This window comes from Rhopalosiphum padi, chromosome 3, assembly GCF_020882245.1.
Source record: "Rhopalosiphum padi isolate XX-2018 chromosome 3, ASM2088224v1, whole genome shotgun sequence".
In the NCBI taxonomy this organism is placed as follows: Eukaryota; Metazoa; Arthropoda; class Insecta; order Hemiptera; family Aphididae; genus Rhopalosiphum; species Rhopalosiphum padi.
In genome coordinates, this window is record NC_083599.1 from 27,193,776 (window position 1) to 27,219,741 (window position 25,966).

The 25,966-nt window shown below is 27.4% G+C and overlaps 2 protein-coding genes across 2 annotated transcripts; both read right to left on the bottom strand.

Moving 5' to 3' along the window:
• Positions 1-201: 201 nt before the first annotated feature.
• Positions 202-7,409, bottom strand: LOC132926311 (zinc finger and BTB domain-containing protein 24-like). The gene is made up of 2 exons (XM_060990657.1): positions 6,375-7,409; positions 202-2,800 (listed from the first exon to the last, which is right to left on the bottom strand). The coding sequence occupies exons 1-2, from the start codon at positions 6,385-6,387 to the stop codon at positions 1,122-1,124; spliced, it is 1,692 nt and encodes a 563-aa protein (XP_060846640.1). The 5' UTR covers positions 6,388-7,409; the 3' UTR covers positions 202-1,121.
• Positions 7,410-9,913: 2,504 nt separating this feature from the next.
• LOC132924334 (mitogen-activated protein kinase-binding protein 1) lies at positions 9,914-25,561 on the bottom strand. The gene is made up of 29 exons (XM_060988567.1): positions 24,931-25,561; positions 22,236-22,439; positions 21,321-21,412; positions 19,376-19,589; positions 19,082-19,294; positions 18,831-19,013; positions 18,612-18,772; positions 18,417-18,552; positions 18,162-18,359; positions 17,923-18,098; positions 17,384-17,537; positions 17,168-17,302; positions 16,886-17,089; positions 16,560-16,816; positions 16,257-16,349; positions 15,917-16,193; positions 15,783-15,842; positions 15,549-15,644; positions 15,367-15,485; positions 15,084-15,299; positions 14,912-15,021; positions 14,710-14,846; positions 14,533-14,635; positions 12,985-13,098; positions 12,814-12,908; positions 12,589-12,748; positions 12,413-12,530; positions 12,188-12,339; positions 9,914-12,133 (listed from the first exon to the last, which is right to left on the bottom strand). Exons 2-29 carry the CDS (start codon positions 22,326-22,328, stop codon positions 11,877-11,879), a joined length of 4,323 nt encoding a protein of 1,440 aa, XP_060844550.1. The 5' UTR covers positions 22,329-22,439; positions 24,931-25,561; the 3' UTR covers positions 9,914-11,876.
• Positions 25,562-25,966: the final 405 nt, after the last annotated feature.

Below are 25,966 nucleotides of genomic sequence, written 5' to 3' on the forward strand. Positions count from 1 at the left end.
CTCTTACATCAATCACAAGATTTAGATCTTTTTACAAGGCAAGAAAATATGTGGCTATATTATATTAGCAAACGGAATATACAATTTAAATTAAAAATTATAATCTTATGGTTCTTTCTTAATTAATATATAGCAGGTACACTATTAATACATAAAAAAAATACACGTTTATATATTCTGTATGTTTACAAACACTTACAGTTATTGTTGTAACAAGTTTATTTTAGCATTGTGCAATAACATACAATTATACCACTACTATTTATATGTTATTTACAACAATTAGATGTGTAGCACTAGGAACTTATGAGTACTGGTTTTGGTCCCCATTATAACATACATACAAAATATAAAATCAAATTTATGATTTGAAAACAAAAATAAAGTATTTCCTTTTTAATATTATTAACCCAAAAAAATTTAAATAAATAATAATAACATGCCCATAAAAGCGATATTTAAAAAACTAAAATGGTTTATTGGCCGGGCCATTCTTTTTCAGAAGATGGTTTGGTATAATATTGACAACGGCAATCTTAATCTTATATTCGTAATTTATAATAAACATCATAGACTAAAGATAAATAAAACATAAAATTATTTAACAAACCATTTAAATATTCATATATATATATAGAGATAGATAGAAATGTAATAAAATAATTTTAACAATTCTTTGAAAAAATATAACACGCTGAAACTATTGAAACATAACGCTAACATAGTATGCATTGTTTGAAGACTAGATTATATATAATATATATTTTTTGACTTTGCACTACGTATTGGGTGTAACAGTAATAACAAATGACAAGTGGTATTATTTAATCTACAAAAATGTCTGACATGAAGGAATATTATATATATAGTGTAATAATATATAATATAAATGTAAAAAAAAATATATATAAATATATTATTTTACTGTAGTAAGTCAGTAAAGCGCAATAGTAATTTTTTATATTAAGTCAAAAATAATTAATCTTTAATAAGGTTTTTATACCTAAAATAAATATATAATCTGAAAAGGTAAATGAACTACTATGGATGACTGACTAGATAAATATTAAAATATGTATATATATATATATTATACACATAATGTTTTTTTAATGGAACTATTACTGTTGTTGATGAAAAACTTGATTGAACCCTGGCAATGGTGTAGTACCTGTTTCAGAAGTTTGTCGTAAAAGAGCAGACAATATTTCTGATGAAGACGTTAGGTATTCACCAACTTGAAGTTGTGTTGGTTCATGCCCAACTACATGTTGAGTAGGCAAAATAGTTGGTTCGTGACTTGTTAGTACTGAAAGATTAGGCTCGATATTAGTTAGGGTTGAAGATGGTATCATAGTAATTAATTGAGATAATCCAGGCATTTCAGGGTTGGTTGATTCTTCGTAATTATCGGCTAGCTGGTTGGTCAAGGTTGTATCAAATACTTTTAGTTCATCAACTGGATATGACGGCTGAGGTTCATAGCTTAAAACTGGTAAATTTACTTCACTGGATGATCCAACAGTTTGAATAACTGTCTCATTACTATTTTCACTATAATTAAAACTAGTTATATTAGAAGAATGGAACATTTCTATTCCTGACATTGTAGATGAATTCTCTTGTTTTATGAAATCTCCACTAGTTACTGTTTCTGCTACTTTCCTTTCTAATTTATATGGCTGACCACATGTTTCAAGATAAATAGCTTCAACTGATTTACTTTTATACAGTTCAGTTGGTTTTTTTGGTTTGGATTTCTTACTCGCATTTATATTATGACTCTTTTTTATATGCCGAGTAAGATGATCTTTGCGACCAAATCTTTGGGGGCAAAATTGACATAGGAAATCTCGCAGACCAGTATGCACAACCATATGTCGCCGAACATCTTTACCAGTGTAAAAACTACGGTCGCAAAAGTTGCATCGATATTTTTTATCAGCTGGAGTCTTTATTACTCGTGATCCTGAATGTATTTTCAAATGGTACATGAGCTCATCTTTAGATTCAAATACTTTACTACAAATCTTACAGTCAAGGAATCCTTCTTCTACAGAATGTACAGCTATGTGTTTACGATAACTAAGCACTGAACTGTACTCTTTTGAGCAACCAGGGCGATCACATTGTAAAGTCCGTTTAATGGGATTATGTACTTTGGCATGATTTTTTAAATGGTCTTTCCTGTGAAAAGTTCGATCACAAATTGTACAATGATATTGACGTTGGTCAGAATGTATTAATACATGACGAACTAGTTTGAATTTTGATGAAAATGCTTTTGAACAGTGTTTGCACACAAATGGTTTTTCACCAGTATGTGAATAAGAATGTTGTGTCAATTTACATGGACTTGTAAACGACTTAAAACAGACTTGACATATGTGTCGACCTCTCAACATCTGATTGGCTCCCAGTTGCTGTTGTTGTTGTGACTGTTGTACAGAAGTACTTGAGCTCTCGCCACTTTCAGTGCTCTCAGCCGCCACTGTTGATTTTTGGGAATCGGTTACACTCACCGTACTTTCGGGCTGTTCGTAACATAAATCAAACAGCTGACGTTTACACGTGGCTGGTAATTGCAAAGATTTTCTGTTTCTTTTTTTTGATTGGTTAGCAAAAGAAGGATCACTGGATGTAGTTGGGGTTGAAGACAAACACACACAAACATTTTGCTGCCCAGTCTTACATTGAATTGGTTGATTACAATTTGGACATAATTGAAAAACATGTGAGCGCAATTGGCGACCTGGTGATATCTGGACATTGGATTCATTTTTTGGCCATTGACAGTGGTCTGTAAACAAAAAATAGAATTATACCTAACATGGTTTTATAAATGAATAAAATAATTCTTAATATATTGTAGACTAATTATATTTTCAACTTTACAATCTGTAAAAAAAAGTAAGTTTATTGACTCATAAATTGATTAATATTTTATAATTGCTTACTAGGAAATTACAACAGTCACAGAGACAATTATTAAAGAATAAAATGAATAATATACAAATCTAAAGCCATCAAAACTTAAATAACATTGAAATTTTTTATCATAGTTTTATACTTATTATTTTTGGTTTTAATCTCTTTTTTATGACAGTTGTTGAGAACACTTTTTTTGTACTTGTAATTTTTAAATATTTATAAAAAATAAGAAACTATAATAAATAGAATACAAAGATTGTTGATTTTAAAAACAAGTGTTTGATTCTAGTACAGTGGCGCAACTACGGAGGTGCTAGGGAGTGCCGAAGCACCCCAAGTTCCACGTCTTTGTGATTTCAAATATCTATAATTTAACAATGTAGTTTTATTTTTTAAGATTGTATTATCATTTATTTATTTTTTTCTGATTTTACATACTGATTAATAAAATGTTAACAAGTTAATAAAGTCAATGATAAAATGAATATTATATTATCATTTATCACAATTATAGTGGCATCGTGTGTTAGATTTGTTAATTGTTTAACCATAAAAAACAATTTTTAATAATTTAAAGTTTAGGTTTTCAAATGAAAATTTTCAGATTGCAAAAGCCATCAAATGAATGATCAATGATCATTTGTGAACATGGATTATGAAAATAGTTAATATTTTATTCAGCATTATGAGGTGCATATTAGATAAGTTATTAAGTACCTTACATAATAAAATTATTAGTTTTTATAGAAAGATAAAAAATATTCTATGATTTCTGGACATAATAAATTCAAACACAGTGCTTAAAAACAGAAATGCTTGTATCAAAGAACTGTTTAAAAACAGTATAGATGACGTAAAAATAAAAAATTATTTCCAAATTTATACAAGTTAATGCAAGTTGCATTAACCATACCTGTCATGTTCTGTGACATGCGAACAAAATTTTTCCTCCATGAGGTAGTTAAAAAATTGGCTGCGAAGCAGCATGTTCAGCAAGACTGCAGCGCTTTACTAATTAGTAATTTAAGTAACATAAATATTGCGAGAGACCTAGCTAATGACATAGTTTCTGAAGGAATATTAATCACATTTGCAAATATTGATAGAAAATGATGTTTGACACTTTAGAATGTAATATAATTAAAATAATCAAATACTATAATAAAAAAATGAATTGTGTTATTTTTTTTTCCAATAATGATACTGTGAATATAATAATAGTATAATCTAAATACTGGTATTATGTTAAGTTGGAGTGGGGGGGTGAAGGGGCGGAGCCCACCGCAATTTTGTAAACAATTCATAATATTGTAACACCCCCAAGATTTGAATTCTAGTTGCGCTACTGTTCTAGTAAATAATAGTCAGAATAATAACATTATTTTTATATGCAAACAATATGTTACTCATAACTAAACTATATTTAAAATTAATTTAATTGTTTTATTTATTTTATTTAACAAAAATTAAATAATAAATTGATTACGTTTTGATAAATGTAGCTCATATAAACACCTGGCAGTGACCGTACATTTAAAAAGTAAACAACTAAATATGTTCTGTACAGATACTTAATTAGATCTCTGGTACAACATAATTTATGCCCATCAATTAAAATTCAAATTAAATAATCAACACAAAATTTAGAAACAAAAATACTCAGATTTGTGACTATTATGGGATCAATTCTTGGAGCACTTGTATTATTGAATACTAAGGTAGGTATTAAGTTATTTCAATATTACAATGATATTAAAATTGTGTTTGATTTATGCTTTATACTTAAAAATATGTAAAATCCGCATTCAAACTATCGTGGACATTTTGACAACTCTTAAAATTATTAGATTTACCAACAACACAACACATCAAAAAGAGATCAAAACTTGAGACCTATTGTAATGATGGCCTTCATTATAGACTATGACTAGCGTAAGTGACCATCATCATAATCTTTATTATATATTATTCCTTTGTAAAATTAAACTCTCGTCTTGGTCATCTTACATTTGTTACCAGTCATAATCTCTGCACATATGTCTGAATGTAGTTATACAAGGCGAGGTAAATTACAAAGGTTAATAATTAAATTATTAGATATAGATTATAGATATTCAATTATAAAACGAAAACTTTATATATATACTATGTGTATAAAATATATGTTAATAATAAATTATACACAATTAGCTAAATTATAATACACATATATTTTACCATACATACTATTTCTTGGTTTATTATAATATAATGCCGAAAAAAATAAAATATCAAAATGAGTATGACTTGTAAATCTCCAGTACATACTTTCCTTAAATAAATAAATATTATTTAAGAGCTACTTTAGGTAATCGATAATAAATAATATTACAAAACTAAGAACTAACTAGTAAGAAAGTTTTTTCTTAAAGTAGCTATCTAACTTAACAAATTGAATTCAATGGTTAAAGTAATCTAATTTAAAATATTAAACAAAAAAAGTAACTAGTTATTTTTATAGTTTTATTATAACTGCAAAAATTTTAATGTTCCGTAAAACTGTCAGTACTGACTAGATGAATTAATAAAATAATTTATATTTTATATTTTGTGAAAATACCTAGATACAAATATCAATTTATTATATTTCTTATAATGCATGGTTTAAGAAGACACATTTTGCCCACATGTGTTGTCTCTGTCTTACAAACATACACATACGACATAGTAAAAACCAGGCAAGAACCACTAGTCCAAGTTGAACAATCAAATTTTCACACTATAAAATGGAGAATATTGGCTGTACAATATCATTTTTAATTTTCTGATATCACTAATACAAAAAAAGTTCTTATTATTTCAAAATCAATTATTTTTAAGTTTCAAACTTGAAAACTTTTGTAGTTCTAATATCGAAAAAATAAAAAGAATATTAAACAGTCTAAAATTTTCTCTTTCTAATGTGAAAATTTGGTTGCTTAATTTGCCCACGTAAAACTGTTTTTGCTATGATGTACGAGACTAAGACAACACATGCGTGTGAAGCTTTTAAACCACGACTGTGGGTATAAACATTGTTAGGACCTTATTATTATTTATTACCTATTAAAATTTAATACTTATTAAGCAAATCGGTTTTTGAATTTACATTTTTAACTGTAAAATAACTAACTCGTAACTTAATCAGTTTTCATTTTAAAGTAACTTAACTGGTTGAAAAAAACAACTTAACTTTCCCAGTTTTTGAACATAATAATATGTTATAATATTATGACTACCTATCACTATATAGATGACGTGATTGTGTTCGACTATGGCTCGGTAAAGCAACATTGCGTTTGTACTCCACAACATTACCCGACACAAACCATTAATGACTGTCGATGTACTCGTTTCGACTAGCATTAAAAACTTGACTCGTTAGTAAGCGAAGCAGTAGTGGTTAGCGAGAAAGTACTACACACCTTTGGATCCCATACCGAAGGCATATTCCTTGTGTTTTGGCAGTGCGTTTCCCTGTCGGCTTGTGGACCGATGGACGTCAAATAGATGGACGTGGTCCACAAACGGTTCCGTGCGAACGGTACGAGTGGCGATCGGACGTCGTGCGCAGTGGACGCGCGTGCCGTACAACACCGCGAGTGGGTCAGGTCAAGTTGTACGAACGACGTGCGACCGGATATCACACGGTCGGACGGGTGTGGCGGCGGTGGAGTTCGCGACCACCACACGAGCGCCGTGAGTCTGTTGCTGCTGTCGGTGCTGTTGCCGTCGTTTCTGTCGCTGTCGCTGCGGCGGCAACCGGTAACACACGCGCGCGCGTGTCCGTCTCCGGTGCGGCGGTCCTCTCGGGCACTTCAGTTTGCACCTCGCGATGGCCGTCGGTGGCGACTGTCGTGTGTCTGGACAGCGGCAAACGATTCTCCGACTGGCACCGTGTGATTCGCCGACGACGGAACCGTGCGAGAGAAACGCAGACGATTTCGCATTGTTATCAAATGCGCCCTTGAGTAACAGGCAGCGGCGGCGGCGGCGGCGGACGGCGGTGCATTGTTTTTGTTTTGTTCCGTCGTCGTTATTTTTTTTCCTCTCTTCTACTCATACTGCGAAACGAGCAGATAACGTTCCGACGGAGACCGCGCGCGCGTTCCGACCGCAGCAGCAGCTGATGTCTGATTGCCACTTGTCGGCTGTCGCCGCTTATCGGCTATTGTTCGTTATCGACAACGTCGTTTTGCTTATTTTTTTTTTCCTTGTCATTCGTCAAATCTGTCGTCGCTGCTCACAGATTGATTGTTCGTTTGTTCGTTCCCCTACCGCGGCACCGCCGCCGGCGCTTGGACATTCGTGGGCGACACTACGACGGGACGGGCCTACCTATGATCCTAATATTAGGATTACCTCGCAATGACGTCCTGACGGGCGACAGGTTGCCGACCAAAAAAATCGATTCGCTTCTATAAAAAACGAAAAATAAATACGGCACAACTAGTACAGATCTGGCGACCCGCCACTACTGCGACTAACCAACACGTCCCCCCACCATGCTGCGCGTTTTTCAGTCTCCATCCGACACACACGTTCGACACGGCCGTTTAGACGCGTTCTATACTGCCGATGAATCGATTGATTGTTTTATTATTATAGTGCAAACTGCAAAGAGAGATGACAATTGTGTAAACTGATTTGAATATTTTTTCATTAGATCTACTCGAGATTACGGACTCGCCCGCATGTTTGATTTTATTCAACTAAATCATCAAAACATTACGTTGAAAACGTAGAAATTAATAAACTATCATGTTAAATCGCCGGAGAAATTAAAATCAAAAATGTGGTAAAGTCCGGTATCTATAGAAGTCTTCGCGATAAATTAAAATCTGTGTCTTAGGTCAGTCCGGATTAAGGTAGCCTCCCCCCCCCCGGTGGCCTGGGCCCACAACGGATATCAAACAATAGTGGGCCCCTGGTGAATAGTACATTTTTTTTTTTTATTAAATCAGAAATATTTGGATATAATAATAGTAGTATATTTCGTATATCAAAAGATACATGTACAATTATTTATTCAAATAACATTTTTATTTTTGTATTTAAAAAAGTAAGAAATAAATTTATAAATATAATTTTTTTTTGTCTGAAATATTTTTATTTGTGGGTCACCAATATTTTGATTGTGGTTATGGGCCCCTAAAATTATTTGGCCCCAGGCCCAAAATTATCTTTAACCGGGCTTGTGACTTAAGTTTTTAAATTATATTATAAGAAATAATATTAAATTAAATAGTATTCAACGATATTATTTTCAACATATAATGTATTATATAGCTTGGACTTGTTGATATAGGTACAAGGTACCTAATCAATTATTAGGATTTTTTGATAGTTAATCAAACTTAATTTTTGATAATTGTTGAACTCGCATACCTAAATGCTATACAATATTCAATATTTAATATGGCATTATTAATCACAAATTCACAAATAATATACCTAGATTTGTAACTAAAAATTATTATGTTGTATTCGTGTTTTATATATTCAACAGTGGCGTAGGCAGGATTCTAAATTGAGGGTGGGCAAACCGAAAATACTAAAAAAATAAAACATAATCAACAATTAACAATAACAGATCATTTTTATATTAAATTGATACAGCCAATGGCCCCCTGCCCATAGTTACGCCACTAATAATCAAAAGCTTTCGTTAAAATACCTATGCTGTGTCCCTGTGTGGGAATAATGTTTTTCTAGCAATTTTATTTCACAATTCCGGTAATCGATAAACCCCTTCAGCGGTACCTTATATACTTTTTAAACATTTTTTATTACCTGCCTTACCTGACTTGTGGTCACATTAAAAATCGCTGTAAGTACATGAAAAATATAAAAATATATTCAATTCAATTCTTATTTTTATAAAAAATTGAATTTTAAAAATCAAAGTTCATTTAAGAAATACGCTGTGTAAAAAATTAGCCACTCGTTTAAAAAAAAAAAAAGGTATCGAAATCGGATACAGAGTGAGAGTTGTTAAAAGAAATATTTTAAGATAAATATCAAGTAGGTAGAACTGGTTTATTTCAGAACTACTTGCGCGCTAATTCAGTAATAACATAGAGCTTGTCTTTTGTAATATTGTTCAAAAGTATTAATTAAATAAAGATATTTACTGAAGGTGTTCATTTTCAAGTACCTAAAGATTAGTATAAAAAACACTATTCACATGTAATAATAATTATAGGTTTATTGTGTTCTGTGTAGTGTAATAATAACTGCTTCAATAGTACCTATGTCATATATAAATATATAATAGTACATAAGCACCTACTTAACACAAAAAACTCTATTTTTCGAGTAAATCATTTATCAATAGATTTATTTAAATCCTATGGATTCATTTTGGATTTGATTTTTACTTTGTTTGGAATAACAAATGTAAAAAGTCATAATTGTTGAAAACAATTAATGGAAATTTTATTAGATGAGTGAATCATAATAAATTAAAATTATAATAAATTATTTAGACTTGCGAGTTATGATCAATTAATACATATGTTTTTAACATTTATCTATTCACTGCTAACCAGCTAAAAATATTATAATAATAATAGTAATACTATTTTTTTTTTTTTAAATTTGATTAGCAAATTTAATATTTATTCATACAAAATTTAAGTAGCATATGGTATAACGAGAAATACTTGAATTGTGCTATTTAATTGAACTTTTAACTTCAAATGTACCCATATGAAAATAGAAAATTTATAATTATAATACATGAATTGTAAGTATTTTACCGTGATATTTTAATATAACAAGTATCTTTTCAAAACTTAATTTATCCATCTAACAACCTATCTAATTAATTTTTTTTTTCAAAATTTATTTATTTTATTTCACACATACAGTGAATTTCAATACAAGTATTGAGTTTCAAGACCAGACATTACAAATTTCTAGGTCATTTTGACATAAAAAAAAAAAAATACAATACACTCAATCTGAGGTGCATTACAGTTTTATTTAGAGTTTTAGTACATTAAGTATTTTTCTTGTATTACAATAATAACATACATTTACTTATTATATAAAATACCTAAGAAATAACACATATTATGTTTTTTTTTTATTAATAGTCTTTTTATTCATATCACGGTTAGTTGTTACTGTATATAAAATATATATCTTTTTTTTTTTTGTTAACAACAATTATTATTAATCTTTTGTATATGATAATAACACTTTCTTATAATATAGGTAGTATTTGGAAATTATCAAATATAAAAGAAACCAGTTTTCAACATTGTAAATAATCAATCATAATTTAAATAAAATTTAGACATATTTGAAATTACTAAATCTTGTAATATAATCAAATAAAAATTCTGTAAACTGCAGTTATTTAAACATAATATGAAACATTTTAGTATTTTTCTACTTCCACAAAACACAATAATTATGTGTGCTTATTAAAGAATAAAGGGATACGAGTATAAAACAAGTCATTAAGAAAAATAAAATGAATACACAAAAGATTAATAGAATTTATATAATAACGTTTATAACCAATATAATAATAATGTATATATTTAGACAATCTATTTCACAATAATTAATAAATAAATATCATAAATACTCGTTGATTATAACTAATAAGGTCAGTCAAGATGCAATAAAAATAATGAGCGTCTTTTGGAAAATCTTATTCAAAGATTTGGACGGATTTAGTAAAATATATCTATATATAATAATAATTAAATATTTTTTTTATATAAAATATGGAATACTTCAATAAACAAAATATATCCAATTTCTCATTATTTTTTCACCATTAACAATAACTAATACATAAATGGAAGGTTAAGTACTTGCATGTATTGCATTAATTATCTTAACTAAACCTTATTACTTAACATGACTAGTAATATACTGTAATAAAAGGCACATATATTGTAATACTGTAGTCTGTAATACATTTAGAATTAATACGTTTAGAATTGGAAAAGAAACATAAAATTATTAAACTAATATAATTATCTAAATAACAAAAGAAAAAAAGGTTAACAAGACAAGAATATAATTTTAAAAATAAACGTACAGTTTCGACTTAACTAAACTATTTAACAACAATACAATTATTCTAGAATAAAATAAATTATTACAGGATTATAATTCATTACACATAGTGTCCATGAAGATTGGTGAGGGTAATGTAAGTGTCATCACTAAACAACTATAAATTAGTAAACCTTCGATAGAGACACATCATATATATATATGAATTTGGACGGATTATATAAATTAGTCTATTAGTTCCCACAAGGTTAGGTTTATTAACTATGATATTATAAAAATATATGTTGCACAGTTTGATCATAGCTAGTTCGGATGACATCTAACCATTTACACTGATGGACTTTGATGTAAACAATTAAAAGAACATGTTATCTACAAAAAAAAGTATTCAAAACCCCGTGTAAATCACAAATACCGACTGATATAGATAAAGAACAATCAGGAACTCGAGCTAATAAAACTAGTCAAACAATAATAAAATGGGAAAAATCATTTCTATGTTTTTCTTTGGTAAAACGTTCCAATATTTCCGAAGAAAAATAAAGACTAACTTTTTTTAAATGACCTAATATATTGTTAAGTTATTTAATGATATATTAAAATATTAATGGTCTATCATTCCATCATTTAAACAAAAAAATGAAACAAAAACAATAAGAAAACTTAGAGAGCCATTGTTTCATTTCAAAATAATTCAATTAATATTCTTGCATAATAATACATATCCTCAAATGAGCATTTATACACCTAACAATTTAATTATCGTTAAAATTATTACGTATGACAATATAATGTTAGTTATTAGATGGCCGTTTTTTTAAAAGATATTAAAACTTTAGTATAGCAAACAAGAGATTAAAGTTTGCAAATATTTTATAATTGGTGATTTAAATGACTTCAAGTGATAAACGTTTTTTTATCAAATCAATAAGAACATCTAAATATTGTTGAGTACTGTTGAGTGCTACTCTTGAATTTTGATGACCAAACATACCGCCACTGTTGACAATTTGTTCTAGTTTTATCATTACATCAGTAACATCTGCTTTCGTTATACGTCTATCACTGACATTGACACAATTTGTATGTTCCAAAATTTTGTCAGTAGTTTGAAACAGTTGATCAGCCATCAAAGATAAATAATCTAAAAATTCAGTAAGTATAATTTCATGAAAATATATAGTATTTAAAAATGTACTCTTTAAGTTTTTTTGTTGGCCTATTGTTCCGCTGTTTTTTGTTTTCATAGTTAAATCATTACTACGATTTCTAGACTTTTCAAATGGTTTACTTGACGGACTCTTTAAATTCATTTCACTCACACTTCTAGTTAATGAAGAATTGTTACGACTGTAAATATTAAAAAAAAAATAGAAATTAAATTTACATTTTTCATTTGAAATGAAATAAAGGGATTGTTTACCTAGGTACAATAGGATTTATTCTGGAATGCATGGTTTGATTTGTTTTATTATTATGTAAAGATGTGAAAAATTCTTCTGAACTAGAATCTTCATTATGTCCAATAATATTTAGAGCAGCTAAAAATAAATTAAAGATTAAAAAATGTTTTAATATAGTCATAGGATACTTTTTTACTTGTAGATTGTGAAGAAGTTGTGCTTCTTCGACGTAAAAGATTTGATTTATTCGTGATAATTTTATTTTGTGACGATATTGTTGGTCTCATGACTCGTACAGCTGTTGTGTTTTTCTTTCCACCAGTAGTAGATTGACTGGCATCGCTCTCAGAATCACTCTATAATGTTATATTTAATATTCTCATATATTTGTTATAGAACATAACATGTTAAATTAATATACCTGGTCCAATACACTGACAGAACTACTTCTATGCATATTACTGATACCTGTTTTCTTTGAAAAACTTTTAGAATTTGTTTTTGAATTATCTGAACCTAATATCAACAAAATATAAATTCATTAGCTTTGACAAATAACATCATAAAATAATACTAGTTATAAATCACTTACCACCTCCATTAAATGCATTATATGGTTGGCAATCTTTTATTGGTGTACTTGTAGACAAATCTATCAAAGAACATACTCTGCGTATAGTTCCACCTCCGTTTGTTTGTTTATCAACTAATAATAGGAACATAAATGAAATGAAAGTTAGTGATATAATGATCTATAGTAAATAAATTTTAGGTTTACAACGAATTTGCACTAAGAGTATTGTACAGTATACACGTGTAGTATTTTATTTACCATAAAATGCCATTCATCAAAAACAGTGTAAAATTTATTTATAATTACAATTTATTAAGCTACAATTTACTAAATGAGTTGTTGATGAATGATCATAATCATTGTTAAGTATTTTAAAGTGTTATATTGTAAATTGTTATCCTATCAGAAATAGTAAGTTATTGTTGCCTTAGTGGATAAACCAGTTATCATAATGGGTGTTACAGTATTATACAACCATTAATGTTGTTTATCTTAATGATTCAAGTCATAAATACTTTACCATAGTAAAATTAAATAAAAAATAAATCATATAATATAACAAAGATATTGGACATGTATGGAGAGCTGATAATGACATAATAAAAAAAGTATTAACGGAGAACATACAAAAAAAAAGACCAATAGGCAGACCACGAACGAGGTGGAAAGATGCGGTAGAGAAAGACATCAAGATGCTGGGAAGAAATATGACAGTTGACCTGGCATTGGACATGGAAAGATGGAGAGAATTGCTTATGGCAGCTCAGGTCCTACAGGGACCATTAAACTAAGGAAGAAGAAGAATATAACAGAGATATGCATAGAAAATTTTCTGGTGTGTAACAATTTACTGTTTACCGGTGGATAGTATTCTACGTCAACAAACTAACAGTAAACAACATACTACCCAAGCACCATGCTCAGCAAAACACATTTTGTGTTGTCAGTTATAATACTAGAGCATTTTTATTGGCCAATTATCATACTTCAAGGTAAGAATATTTTCTTGGGAATCTCATAAGTTTTTAGAGATATTTTAATTTTAAAGTGAAATATAGGTAATAATAAATATATTACAATTTCAAAAATACACAAACATGTACACCGTGTGATTAGTTACATACAAATCAAAAAAATCACTTAATATTATTTATTTTATATTTTTATTAAGTATCAATCTTTTACCAATTGTATTAACTAACTTAGTGCTCCAATACAATTTCTGAAACCAAATTTAAATTTACCATGAAGTTAATTTCAAAATAACTTACATTTTTTAATTAATATTTTGAGTATATTATTATTATTTAAATATTTATAACATTCAAGAATTAAGAGTTTAAAAAAAAATTTAAATTTAAAGAAAGAATATGGGTACAAGAGATGCTATTAAGAGAACAATAAAATAGAATTAAGAATAATTACTGTAAATCGATCATTGAATTAAGAACTGCAGAGTTGCAGAGTAAAAAGTATAAGATAGTCAGTACAATCGACATAAGATATGTATGGATAGAAAATAATTTAAAAATAAAAACACAATTCTTAATCAATAACATTACATACCTGATAAATGGTTACGAACTGGTAATTTCGATGGAGATTTTCCATAATTTCTACTTAAATCACATATACTTTGACTAGCTTTTAAATTGGAATGAGCTCCCAACTAAAATAAAATAATTAATTATAACAGCAGTTCTTAGGATATTTTATAGTTACAAAAGAATCTTAGGTATATACGTTTTGTAAAGTTCTTCGAGTTTCTTCAATTCTTTGCTGAAGTTCTTCTCTTTTACTTTGAGATTCAATGTTTGAATTCTGTTGTATTGTAGAACCATTATTATTTCCTTTGTACTGTGAAGATATACTTCTTTTACCTAAAAGTTTGACAGATTAGTTAATAACAGAAAGAATTATTTAAATAATTTTAGCTAAAACTTACTTGGGAAATGATATTTGTTGTCTTGAAAATCGGTTTCAGTTCCTCCAAGTGATTCAAAAGTATTCTTTAAGAATTGTTCTCGTTTTTCAATCATGTCTAATCTTTCAGTACTAAAACAAATAAATAATCAACAAAATAATAATATTTAAAAGTAAAATTTTAATTTGCTTACCTAGTTGAAAATATTGTTAAATTTTTGTCTGAGTGATCAACACTTGGAGTTGAAGTATCATCATCATCTTCATCACTTCCTTGACTACCAGACATTGAATGACTAGATAAATCAGTGAGCCCAGATGATAATAAACGATCTTTTTGTTTAATAGCTTTTGATTTTCTTTGAGACATTCTAAGAGCATCAGAATCTAATTTTGTAATCGTATAATCACTAAATAAAAATAAATATTATTTTTTATATGTTATCAGCCATAAAGATAAATTATTTAAGAACTTACTTGACAAGATCATCGTTATTTGATGGGTAATACAAAACAGTATTTTTAATTTTTTCATTACCAATCCATTCACCTTCAGAATCTTCAATATCACCATCATGATCATTACTTTCTAATTCCTAAAATTGTTTTAATACTCATTAATTTTCTTTAATTTACATTTTAATAAAACTCATAATTACCTCATTTTTAAAGCTGCCTAATGAACTGTCATCAGTTAAATTACGAATACGCTGAATATCCGAGATAGTTTGTGAATTTGTTTTTTCAGATGTTAACTATATAATTGCATTAATAATTTATTATAATATTGTAAAAATATATATTAAGTTATATTTAATAATGAATATTATTAAAAAAAGTAATACAAAAACCCTAAAATATATTCCATTACAATATTTTTTTTGAATACTCACATGAGTTAAAGTATTTTCCTCAAAATCATGTGGAACAAATACCGGTGGCATACGCATTGTCTAAAAGAATAAAAGTCAAATTAAAATACATTGATTACTATAAACATATTAAAAACTTAATATAATTAATTTACCTTCTTTGGTACTATTAATGACTCTTTTTGACTTTCGGGATAAATTGATCTGCTAGTTTCAGTACCACTATCTACAGAACTATCATCTTTAAAACAATCAGAGTCATCTTTATTAATAGGTAGTTGCAAAATACTACTGGGTTCTGATGAACTAGTTGCTCGCTGAGCCCATTGTCCTTTGGGGGCGTTTATTTGATTTTGAGAAGTATTTAACAGTGTATTTGTTGGAATATCATCAGAGACCTGGTTTTTGGCCCATAATGGTAATTGGCCATCTCTATTATATAAAAATTATTAAACACTTAGCACTTTTTACATTAAGCTAAAAATTATCACTTACGCAGGAATACTAAATGTATTTGTTTCATTTTCTTCAACTATTTTATGTGTAAATGACATACTTTCATTTTCAATAATTGACACCGGAACAGGTCTAAAATGTACATAATACATTGTTAAAATGTTATAGTTAATTTGTATCTCAGATTAATAATTAACTCAATAGAATTTTAGTATCAAAGATATTTTATTGAAACTTAGAATGCAATTTTTTTTTAAAAATTAGATAGCAGATTAATTTTAAAGTGTATTTACAATGCATATAATTATCATAAACATGATTTAATACATCAAAATATAATACCTTTCAATTTTAGTTATTTGTTTCTTATTAGAATTAGCATGTTTAATCATGTCAGATGGCATTCGCCAAACAAATATGCAACCATCTCCACTAGCTGATATTAAATGTTTACTATCATTAGTAAACCTTAATCCAGTAACTAGTTCTGAATGTCCATACATAGTAGCCAAACATTCTCCTGCGACAAAATCATACACACACAATGTCTTGTCAGTACAACTAGTAGCTATGAATGATCCACTTCTATCTAATACTACCTGCTCAGTAAAAATTATACATCAATTATACATTATTTTCAGTTAAAGAAATAAATATAATATGATTACTTTGATAAGTGAACCTTCATCTCCAACAGATCCTTTAAATGTTTTTGTGTGTTTTCCAGATGTTGTATTGTATACTCTAATATTACGATCTTGACATGCAGTCATAATATGTTTCTGTTTAGGGTCTACTTCCATATCATAAAATGTGGTTTTTCCTGATACATAATGATCATGTACAAAACTATCTTGGTTCTTATCACCTGACTAGAATAAGCAAATAATAAACTCATATTACATTTATTAAAACAGTATGATGTACGCAATAATCAATTTTAAATTAACCTCATTATAATTTCGAAATATAATTGATTTGTCTGCTCCACAAGAAACCATTTGAAGTTTATTGTGAGAATTTATAAACCGAACAGCTGTTATTGATGATGAATGATCATCTAATGTTTGTGTAAAATCATATCCCTGAAAATAATATACATTTGTTTTTTAATTAGACTTATTTAAAATAACAATTGTTTTAATAAAGAATACTTAATTACTTACTTTATTCACATTAAATACATGTATCAATCTATCTCTTGAAGCTGAAGCAAATAACTTGATCTTATCATTGTACTTAGTATAATCTAAATACAACACCTCAGCATCATGGGCTTCAATTAAACAAACTTGTCGTAAAGTCTTCAAATCATGAACCCTATTCAATTTACAAAAATTAAAACTCATGTCACATGTTTATAAAATATTTATACCATATGAAGCAAAAATTTTAAGTTAGAACTTTGTTTTAATATTAATATATAGAAAAATATCTCTTGGATATTGAATGTATGTTTACTGAAACCAGGAACCTATTATATTTTATTAATCAAAACAGTAAATTTACAATTTGTAGGTAGTTTATGTAAATATTATAATACAATAAGTAATTATGATAGAATGAGAAAAAGTGAATCAAGACAGGAGAGTGCCCTTTTGGTATCACCCTATAAACTTAATAATAGAAACATATAATGGCAAAGATTATAAAAAATTATAAGATTTTCATAAAGTTAATAGAATTTCTAATTTTATATTATTACCTTATGTTACCAGATCGATCACCAGATGCAAGATGCACACCATCAGGACTAATTCGTATTGCTCGAACACCATTCCTGCCATCGTATGACGATGAGTCATTTTTATCAACTAAGTTTAACTCTGTATTCTTAATAAAATTTAGTTCTGGATCGATGTAAATTATTTTAAGAAGTTCCTAAAACGAGGAAAGTTAACAATTAAATATATCAATAAAATTTAATGTATTATTTGTGCTTACATTACTGTAAATATTTTTTTGATAAAGAGATTTTCTATCATATTCTATTCTGTCTAGGTTCCAAACTCTAATGGTATCATCACTTGAGCATGTTATAAATGAATTTTTTGGAATTTGTAAATCAAGGTCTAATGCAGGATACATCTCTACTCCCCAAATACACGCCGAATGAAATAGAAAGGAATTGGATTTTCCCACCTAATTGAAAACATAATATATTAGATATGAAAAAGAACAATAAGATATTACACATACCCTTTTAATATCTTTCACATCCCATACATATAAACTGTGATCATTGTAAACACAGGTGACCTTCATATTAGTTTCATCATAAGCAAGTGCTATAGCATCAGGATACTTCGCATTTGGTGGTATATTGGCCATATGACTAAATAATTAAGATGATCTTAGAGTAAGAAATAATAATTTATTTGTTAAAATTATTACCTAATATCATGTCCTTGAGCTACATCGACACCCAAATAATGAGTTCGTGGTAAGGTAGTTACAAATTGAAGAGTTCCTGGATTGAAACACCTTACAATACCTTCAGCACATCCAACGAAGATAAACTGATTACCTATGGCCATACAGTTGGCACTAGTAGTCTAAAAAATAATAAAATAAAATAATAACTGCAAGTACATTAAGATAATTTATAATTACTTTTAATTCGACCCATCTATCTAATAATCTACGATTATTAAATTCACACAATAATCCAGATTTTGTTATTGCATAGGTGTAATCTTTTAGTTCACCATGTCCACAACAAACATCAATAAAATCATTATTTCGTTGTTCTCCTAAAATGGCTGACCGACCCATTAATGGTACTGGTTCTTTGTACTAAAATTATTAGAAATAATGGTAAAATTATAATTTATAACAAAATAATTACAGAACCTTTAACTTACTGTAACTGATCTAGAAGACTGTAAGTACCAAAATTTTACATGTCTATTGCCGATTGTTATAAAGTTACCATTATCGGAGAAGGCAATAGCTTTAATTTTAGCAGACACTTTGTTGGATGCATATTTTAAATTTAATTTCCATTCCCAAACATTCACAATCATGTCATGCTGTGATCCTACAGAAACTAAATATTTTTGGTTTGGAGAAAAAGCCTACAAATAAAAAATTATTTAAAAATGATAATAACATTTATTTTATAAAATAAGTGGGTTTGGATCAAATTTAAAACTCACCACACAATTTATTCCATATTTATGACCTGGGAATTCAGCTATTTGGGTAAAATCTGCCATGTCCCAAACCCTAACATTTGACTGATGACCGCATTCTCCAGTACCAAGATATCTTCCATCAGATGAAAATGTTAAACATGTTATTGACTTTCTACAGATGTTAGACAAATGTGTTTCGGTACCCAAAACTGGATTGTGGAATACCACAGTACATCTAAAAATAATTGTAATTGCAATATATTATAAATATAAATATATAACTTAAGTACAGTACCCACATTTTAAATAAATAAAATAATTTTGACACTATATATATATTTAGACAGAACAGAAAATAATTGTAATAAACAACTGAATTATATTAAATTGCTTGATTGAAATTTAGTAGCTAACTTTAACTCATAATTTTAACATTCTAATTTAAACAAACAACTAAAACTGTTATCAAAACAATGTTTTTTTGTTGTTTTTATTAGCTTTCAATGTTCAAACTATTACAGCTCAAGAATTAAGTGGAACACATACTTACGGGAAAGAAATGATTTTATTAACTTTAAAGCAAAATATAGCACACACACACAATACAATAAATAATTTAACTTTGTGGTGTTCACTATACTAAAAAGAAGTGCAGCCTTATACCCATTTCTACCAAAAGTATACCTTCCCTTTTTTACCAAATTAAATATTGACCACATTTCCACCAAAATAATGCCTATACTATTAAAAGCAATAATGTAGTAAGTTTATTAAAAATACTAGATACTATTAAAAACAGTGTATTATAAATTTTAATAAAATAATAATAATAATAATAAATCATAGATTGATCAAATACAACATAATATAGAAAATAAAAACATTTTAAAAGTAAATAATAGTTTTTATAAGATGAATAAAAATACAATACAATTTTCTTAAAAATAAAAATTAATTTTTAAAATATGATTTAGTGTTGATAATATACCTAATGAGAATTTGAGAACAGAGTAAAAGGCTAGGTCTGAACAGAATGTACATTGTGCATACCAGAAAAATGTGATCATGCCTATTAGTCATAGGTAATATGTAGTTTTATTTTTTTTTAAATCATATACAGTATTTCCAGGTATGTATATTATGTATATTTTATTGATTTTAATTTCATAAAATCTTTCAATATTTATGCTAAGAACATTTTTTAAGCTACTTATATTATATTGTTTTATAGTTTTATTAATTATTGTTTGTACTTATTTATACTAAATATGAATTGTTTTTATATTTTAAATTATACATACATTATTAATAATTGGGTTCTTTTTACCTGTATATATATGCTCTGTTTACAATAAGAAGAAACCTCAGTGGTGACCAGTCTTTTTGATGGCAGTCAGGCAATGCTCTCGTTTGTCACCCCCATCAAGTTTACTATACATATGCCTACTATGCAGTGAAGCCAAGTATATTATATACTTGCACACAAGTCAGAAGTTGAATACCGAGATTCTTTCTTATTATGAACAAAGTATATATATATATATATACATACATACATTAATTAATTAAATAAATATTTTATTAGTTAAAATATTTTTTTTTAGTTGTAAGTTATAATTTTCACAATATATCATTATATTTATAAGTATCCAACTAATTCAAGATTTTAACACTGATATATAGATATATTATTATTGCTTTCAACAAAAACAATAGAAATAAGAAGTTTTTTGGTAGATGCATGATCAACATCTCATTTGGTGGAAATGAGTATCAGTAGAAAATAGAAAAGTACCCTTTTGGCAGAAAGGTATTACGTCTCAAAAAAGTATTCAATATGAGTAATATGACTATAAAACAGTTTTTAAAATTTAAGTAAAATCTACAATTTTATTAGCAGTATTAGTGTTCCTCAAAGTTTTAATAATTGTTAAATACTTAAGCAAAAACTTTAATTATAACTTACCCAGCTGGATAAGCAATGGTTCCAGTATTCTTATCAACATCTAATGATGAGTTTGTTGACACAGTCAACCCAATAACCCTTTCAAGTTTAATCTAAAAATTAATATAAATATTTATTTATTATTTTATTAATGTTTATAAATTATTAGTATTAAACTCTTTTCATAGTACTAGATAGGGTTGGAAAAAAACAGATCTTTTCTAAATAATGAATTAAAAAACATATGTTTTATTCATTTAAAATTTGTTATATATAAATAGTATGCAGTAGTTTAAGAACAAATTTAACTTAAAATCTAACCAAAAGGATTAATAAAAGTAAAAATTGCTTGTAAATTATATGATGATAGATTGGTTGTATATACCGTAAACTACATACAAAACGTGTATTACATAGAAAAAAATTATGATACAGTTTCATGTTTTTATGGATAAATGTTTTAAACAAAACTACTTATTTAAAACACATTCTAACCTTGAACCTGGATGATTTTTTTTTAAAGAAAACATTCATTATCTAAAAAAGTAAAACATTTTTAATATACATGTTTAGATCATTGTAAGGCAACATTTTTGGGATATTTTTGTTTTATTTTATTGAATAATAACTTACATTTTTACATTTTTAATTTAAATCTTTGAAACAAAATGTTTTTCAAAATGTTGATAATCAAAAATTAAATTTTGAAAAAGTAGGTTATTATTATTATATAGTAGTTAAACTAAAGATAAGTGAAATGGAATTTAACAAGAGTATTAAACCAAATATAAAAAGTTTACTACTATTTTAAAATTTTAAATATTTATAACTAATGAACTACTATTTTGAAATATGTTAATATTTTTGAGATATGCAGTTTAATCAAACAATAATGGCCTTGTATTGCAAATATTATTTAAAAATTGTATGACTTACTTTGCCACCTTGTGAATCACCAGATCGACCACGTTTTAATGTTGGTGGTCGAATTAGCTTACTAGGTTGATTCAATGGTGATAAATTCTCCATTGTGTCAAGTGCTCATTATCAACTTGATATATTACTATGATATTTGTTATTTATTACTTGTTTTTTCAGAAATAAACATAAATCATGCATTCCAGTATAGTATATCATAATCTGAAATAAACAAAATACAATTAATCTAATAAACATAATAAAATAATAAATAATTACAGCATAAGTAATGTGTTGGACTAAATATAAAATTGTTTTTAAATTAGAAGTTATAACATTTAAAAATATTTTGTTTTTACAATTTATAAACACAATATATGTATATTTTATAATTATTAAGGTTTGGAAATTAAAAAAGTTAAAATTAATAAAATATGCATATTAATTATTAATAAGTATATTATATATTATTTTTATTATAAACAATAATATTCAATAAATGTAATGAAAAATTAATTGGATTTAAATATTAAGATTTTAGTGTAGCAGCTATAACAAAAAAAAAAAATAGCTCTATCAAAAATGTTTGTTATAGTGTTAAAATTTGTTTTTTGTTACTTTACAAAAGTCTTTAGAAAGAAAATATAAATGAATTTACAATTTTTTCCAAAATTGACAGAAATATGCATTTTAAATTGTTGTTTTTAATCAGTTAAAATGGGTTTGTTTTAACTTGGTCTTGTATAAATCAAGAGCACACAAAATATATGTAACTCTAACAATGTTCAAGCTTTAGTAACCATTTGTTTTTGATCTTTTTTATAGTATCTATTGATATACTCTTCAACAATTTCATGGAATATTTGTTAAGATATGAAATTAAAAATTAAAAATACCCAGTAATTAATTTAAGCTCATGAACATGAAGTTATCAAAAATATTATAATGAACATTAATTTATTTTCAATATTTGAATATTTGAATGAAAAAGTGAACTATATATCTATCTTTTTTTGTCAGGTAAAAAATAATTTTAAAAATGTTAATTTTAGTATACATATTACATTTACATAACGTACAACACTAATAAAGAATTAATAGATATGTCTACATAATATAATTTGGAATAAATATTATAAACTCTTTTATATATTTTTGGTTTTAAAGGATTTTATTCAGTAATATAAAATGTATGTATAAAAAAAATTAGTTAGCAAACACAACCAATACCATTTTTAACTGCAATATTATTACATCTTTTTCACTCGTGATTAAATATTATTTAATTGTTTCTTTATCGCTTAGAATCTTTTGTGAGAGTGAGAACCTGCTTTTTTCTTTATTAGTCTATTATGTTGGCCAAAAAGCTTATATTTAGTGAAATAAGAACAAGGCATTCCATATGTCTAATATCAATAATTTTATCTTGTAAATCAATTTATGTATTAAATATAATTATTTAGCACAATACAAATATGGTAATAAAAATGACAAAGAAGTATGTTCATCATTGATCAAGATATTAGTTTTTTTTTCAATTTGTATAGTTCTTAGTATGTATTATTGTCACTTATCAAATGGTTAATGTAAAATACTCAAAATGCTCAAATAATAAACAAAAAACCATATGCCTATTTAATTTAAAACTGATATTGATTAAGTAATGAAAAAGTACATGAATTATTATAAACATAATTCAATTATTTAAAAATATATACGCATCATATTTTGAATACTATCTTTTAAAAATAACTTATATGTATTATACCTAGAATTTAGATATTTAAATTAAATAATAAATACATCTTTAACTTCTATTGAGAATTGTAAAAAACAAATAAAATAGTATATTAACAGTATTTACCTACCAATCCTTAAAGCCTTGATAAAATATTTAAAAATCAATGCTCATTGCTACTTTAGAATATTGTATAAATAACATTACGCTACTTGGTACTATGTACACTATAAAAGTATACAGATATACCCAAATTAAAAATTATGAAACTTTATTTTAATAATATTAATGAATGATTTAAAATCAATATAAAGTTAACATAACAATTACAAATTAATATATTTTGTGTTATAACAAGCACACCAAATGGCAAACACCCATCTTTATTAGATTTCAGTACATTTTTAAGCTTTGTTTTTATAAATATTTAATACAATTTTAATTTAGGTCTTTTCTATCATTTATTTTTTAGGTTTCCAGTGGTGTAATACAGAACTAGAAAGTACTTAAAAATATATTAATTTAAATTTTTTTAAAGAATCAAATTTATATAATGGTAATGTACTAAAAAAATGTATTAGTAATACATCAATTATTTTATTATTAGTTATTATTATAATTTATTAGTTATAACTAATCATTAAGATGAACATTTATGTAGTGTTTTCTAACTTAACACGGTAATTATATTCTAATTAGCATTGAAAACATCAAAAGTTCAAGGAAAAATCTACACATCTACCCAAGTAATTGGGACTTGAACTAAATAAATAATATTTTCTTATCAACTTGTACTATATCTACCATTATAACTATATGGCTTTACTGTTCAATAGATATATCTAATTGAAATGTTTAGGTTACTTTCATACTAAGTATATATATATATATATTGCTACTAATAAAATATCAATAGGTTAAATTAATTACGGAATAATAAGTAGTTAGAAATAATTAAAACTAGATAATACTTACGTGGGTTATTCAGTGTTGTTGTACCGACAACAATTGTAACTAGTTGATGACGGTTGGGGGGCCGAAAGACCACTGTGACATAAATAACAGCAGTGACTTCACAACACTCACAGTGGAATTTATTGTAAACAAACGGAGAAAAAAATATAAGGAAACTTTAGGCCTTCAAATGGCCAGTTCTAAATAAGGAGTAACGTATGTAGGCAGGTCGCGCTGTTGATGATGATGATAATAATAATAATAATAGTAGTACTAATGTGTTGTTGTGTCGAAACTCCAAATCCTTCGCACCTGCTGCTGCGACGGTAGTTCGTGTAGCGTTGTCGCGTCGACACTCGACGGTGGTGCGCGCTCGATCACAGGGCGGGACCCGAAAACGATTGAACGATAATTAATAATCAACGGGAAAACAATAACCAGAGAAAAAAATAATAATAACAAATCTACATATACATAATGGTTAATGGATTGCGATAATAATATGTGTACGCACGCACAAAATCGCGACACTCGTAGTGATGATAGCCGTCTCGAAGGTTTTCGGAAGTTTCGACCGATGCTAAATAGACGGACCGATTGGGACGGAACGTTTTGATATTTCCGCTACGGTAACGACCGGCCGGGCACCAGCAGCTGCACCTGCATGTCGCAAACTCGCAACGTACACATTACGGATACTCCGCCGTCGTCATCGGTCGGCGGTGATCGGGACGCGCCGTCGCCAACACGGAAATAAAATTCTGTTCGACAATCACGACAGTCTACTCCTTTTTTTTTATTACTATTGTTAAATGTTTACAATTACAATATTCTATTTATCTGTTTTCCCGTGGGAAATCGTATACAATATACACCGTGCAGACTTACACATTTGCAATTCGTAAATTCGTTGCTGTGTACACCGACAGTGAAGTGCCTTTATAAATTTATAATCCGCCGCTATGTACTCATATATCATAATTCATAATAACTAACAAAATAAACAATACGTAAAATAGTAATATCATTTATGTATACATTAAATAGATGTATTCGA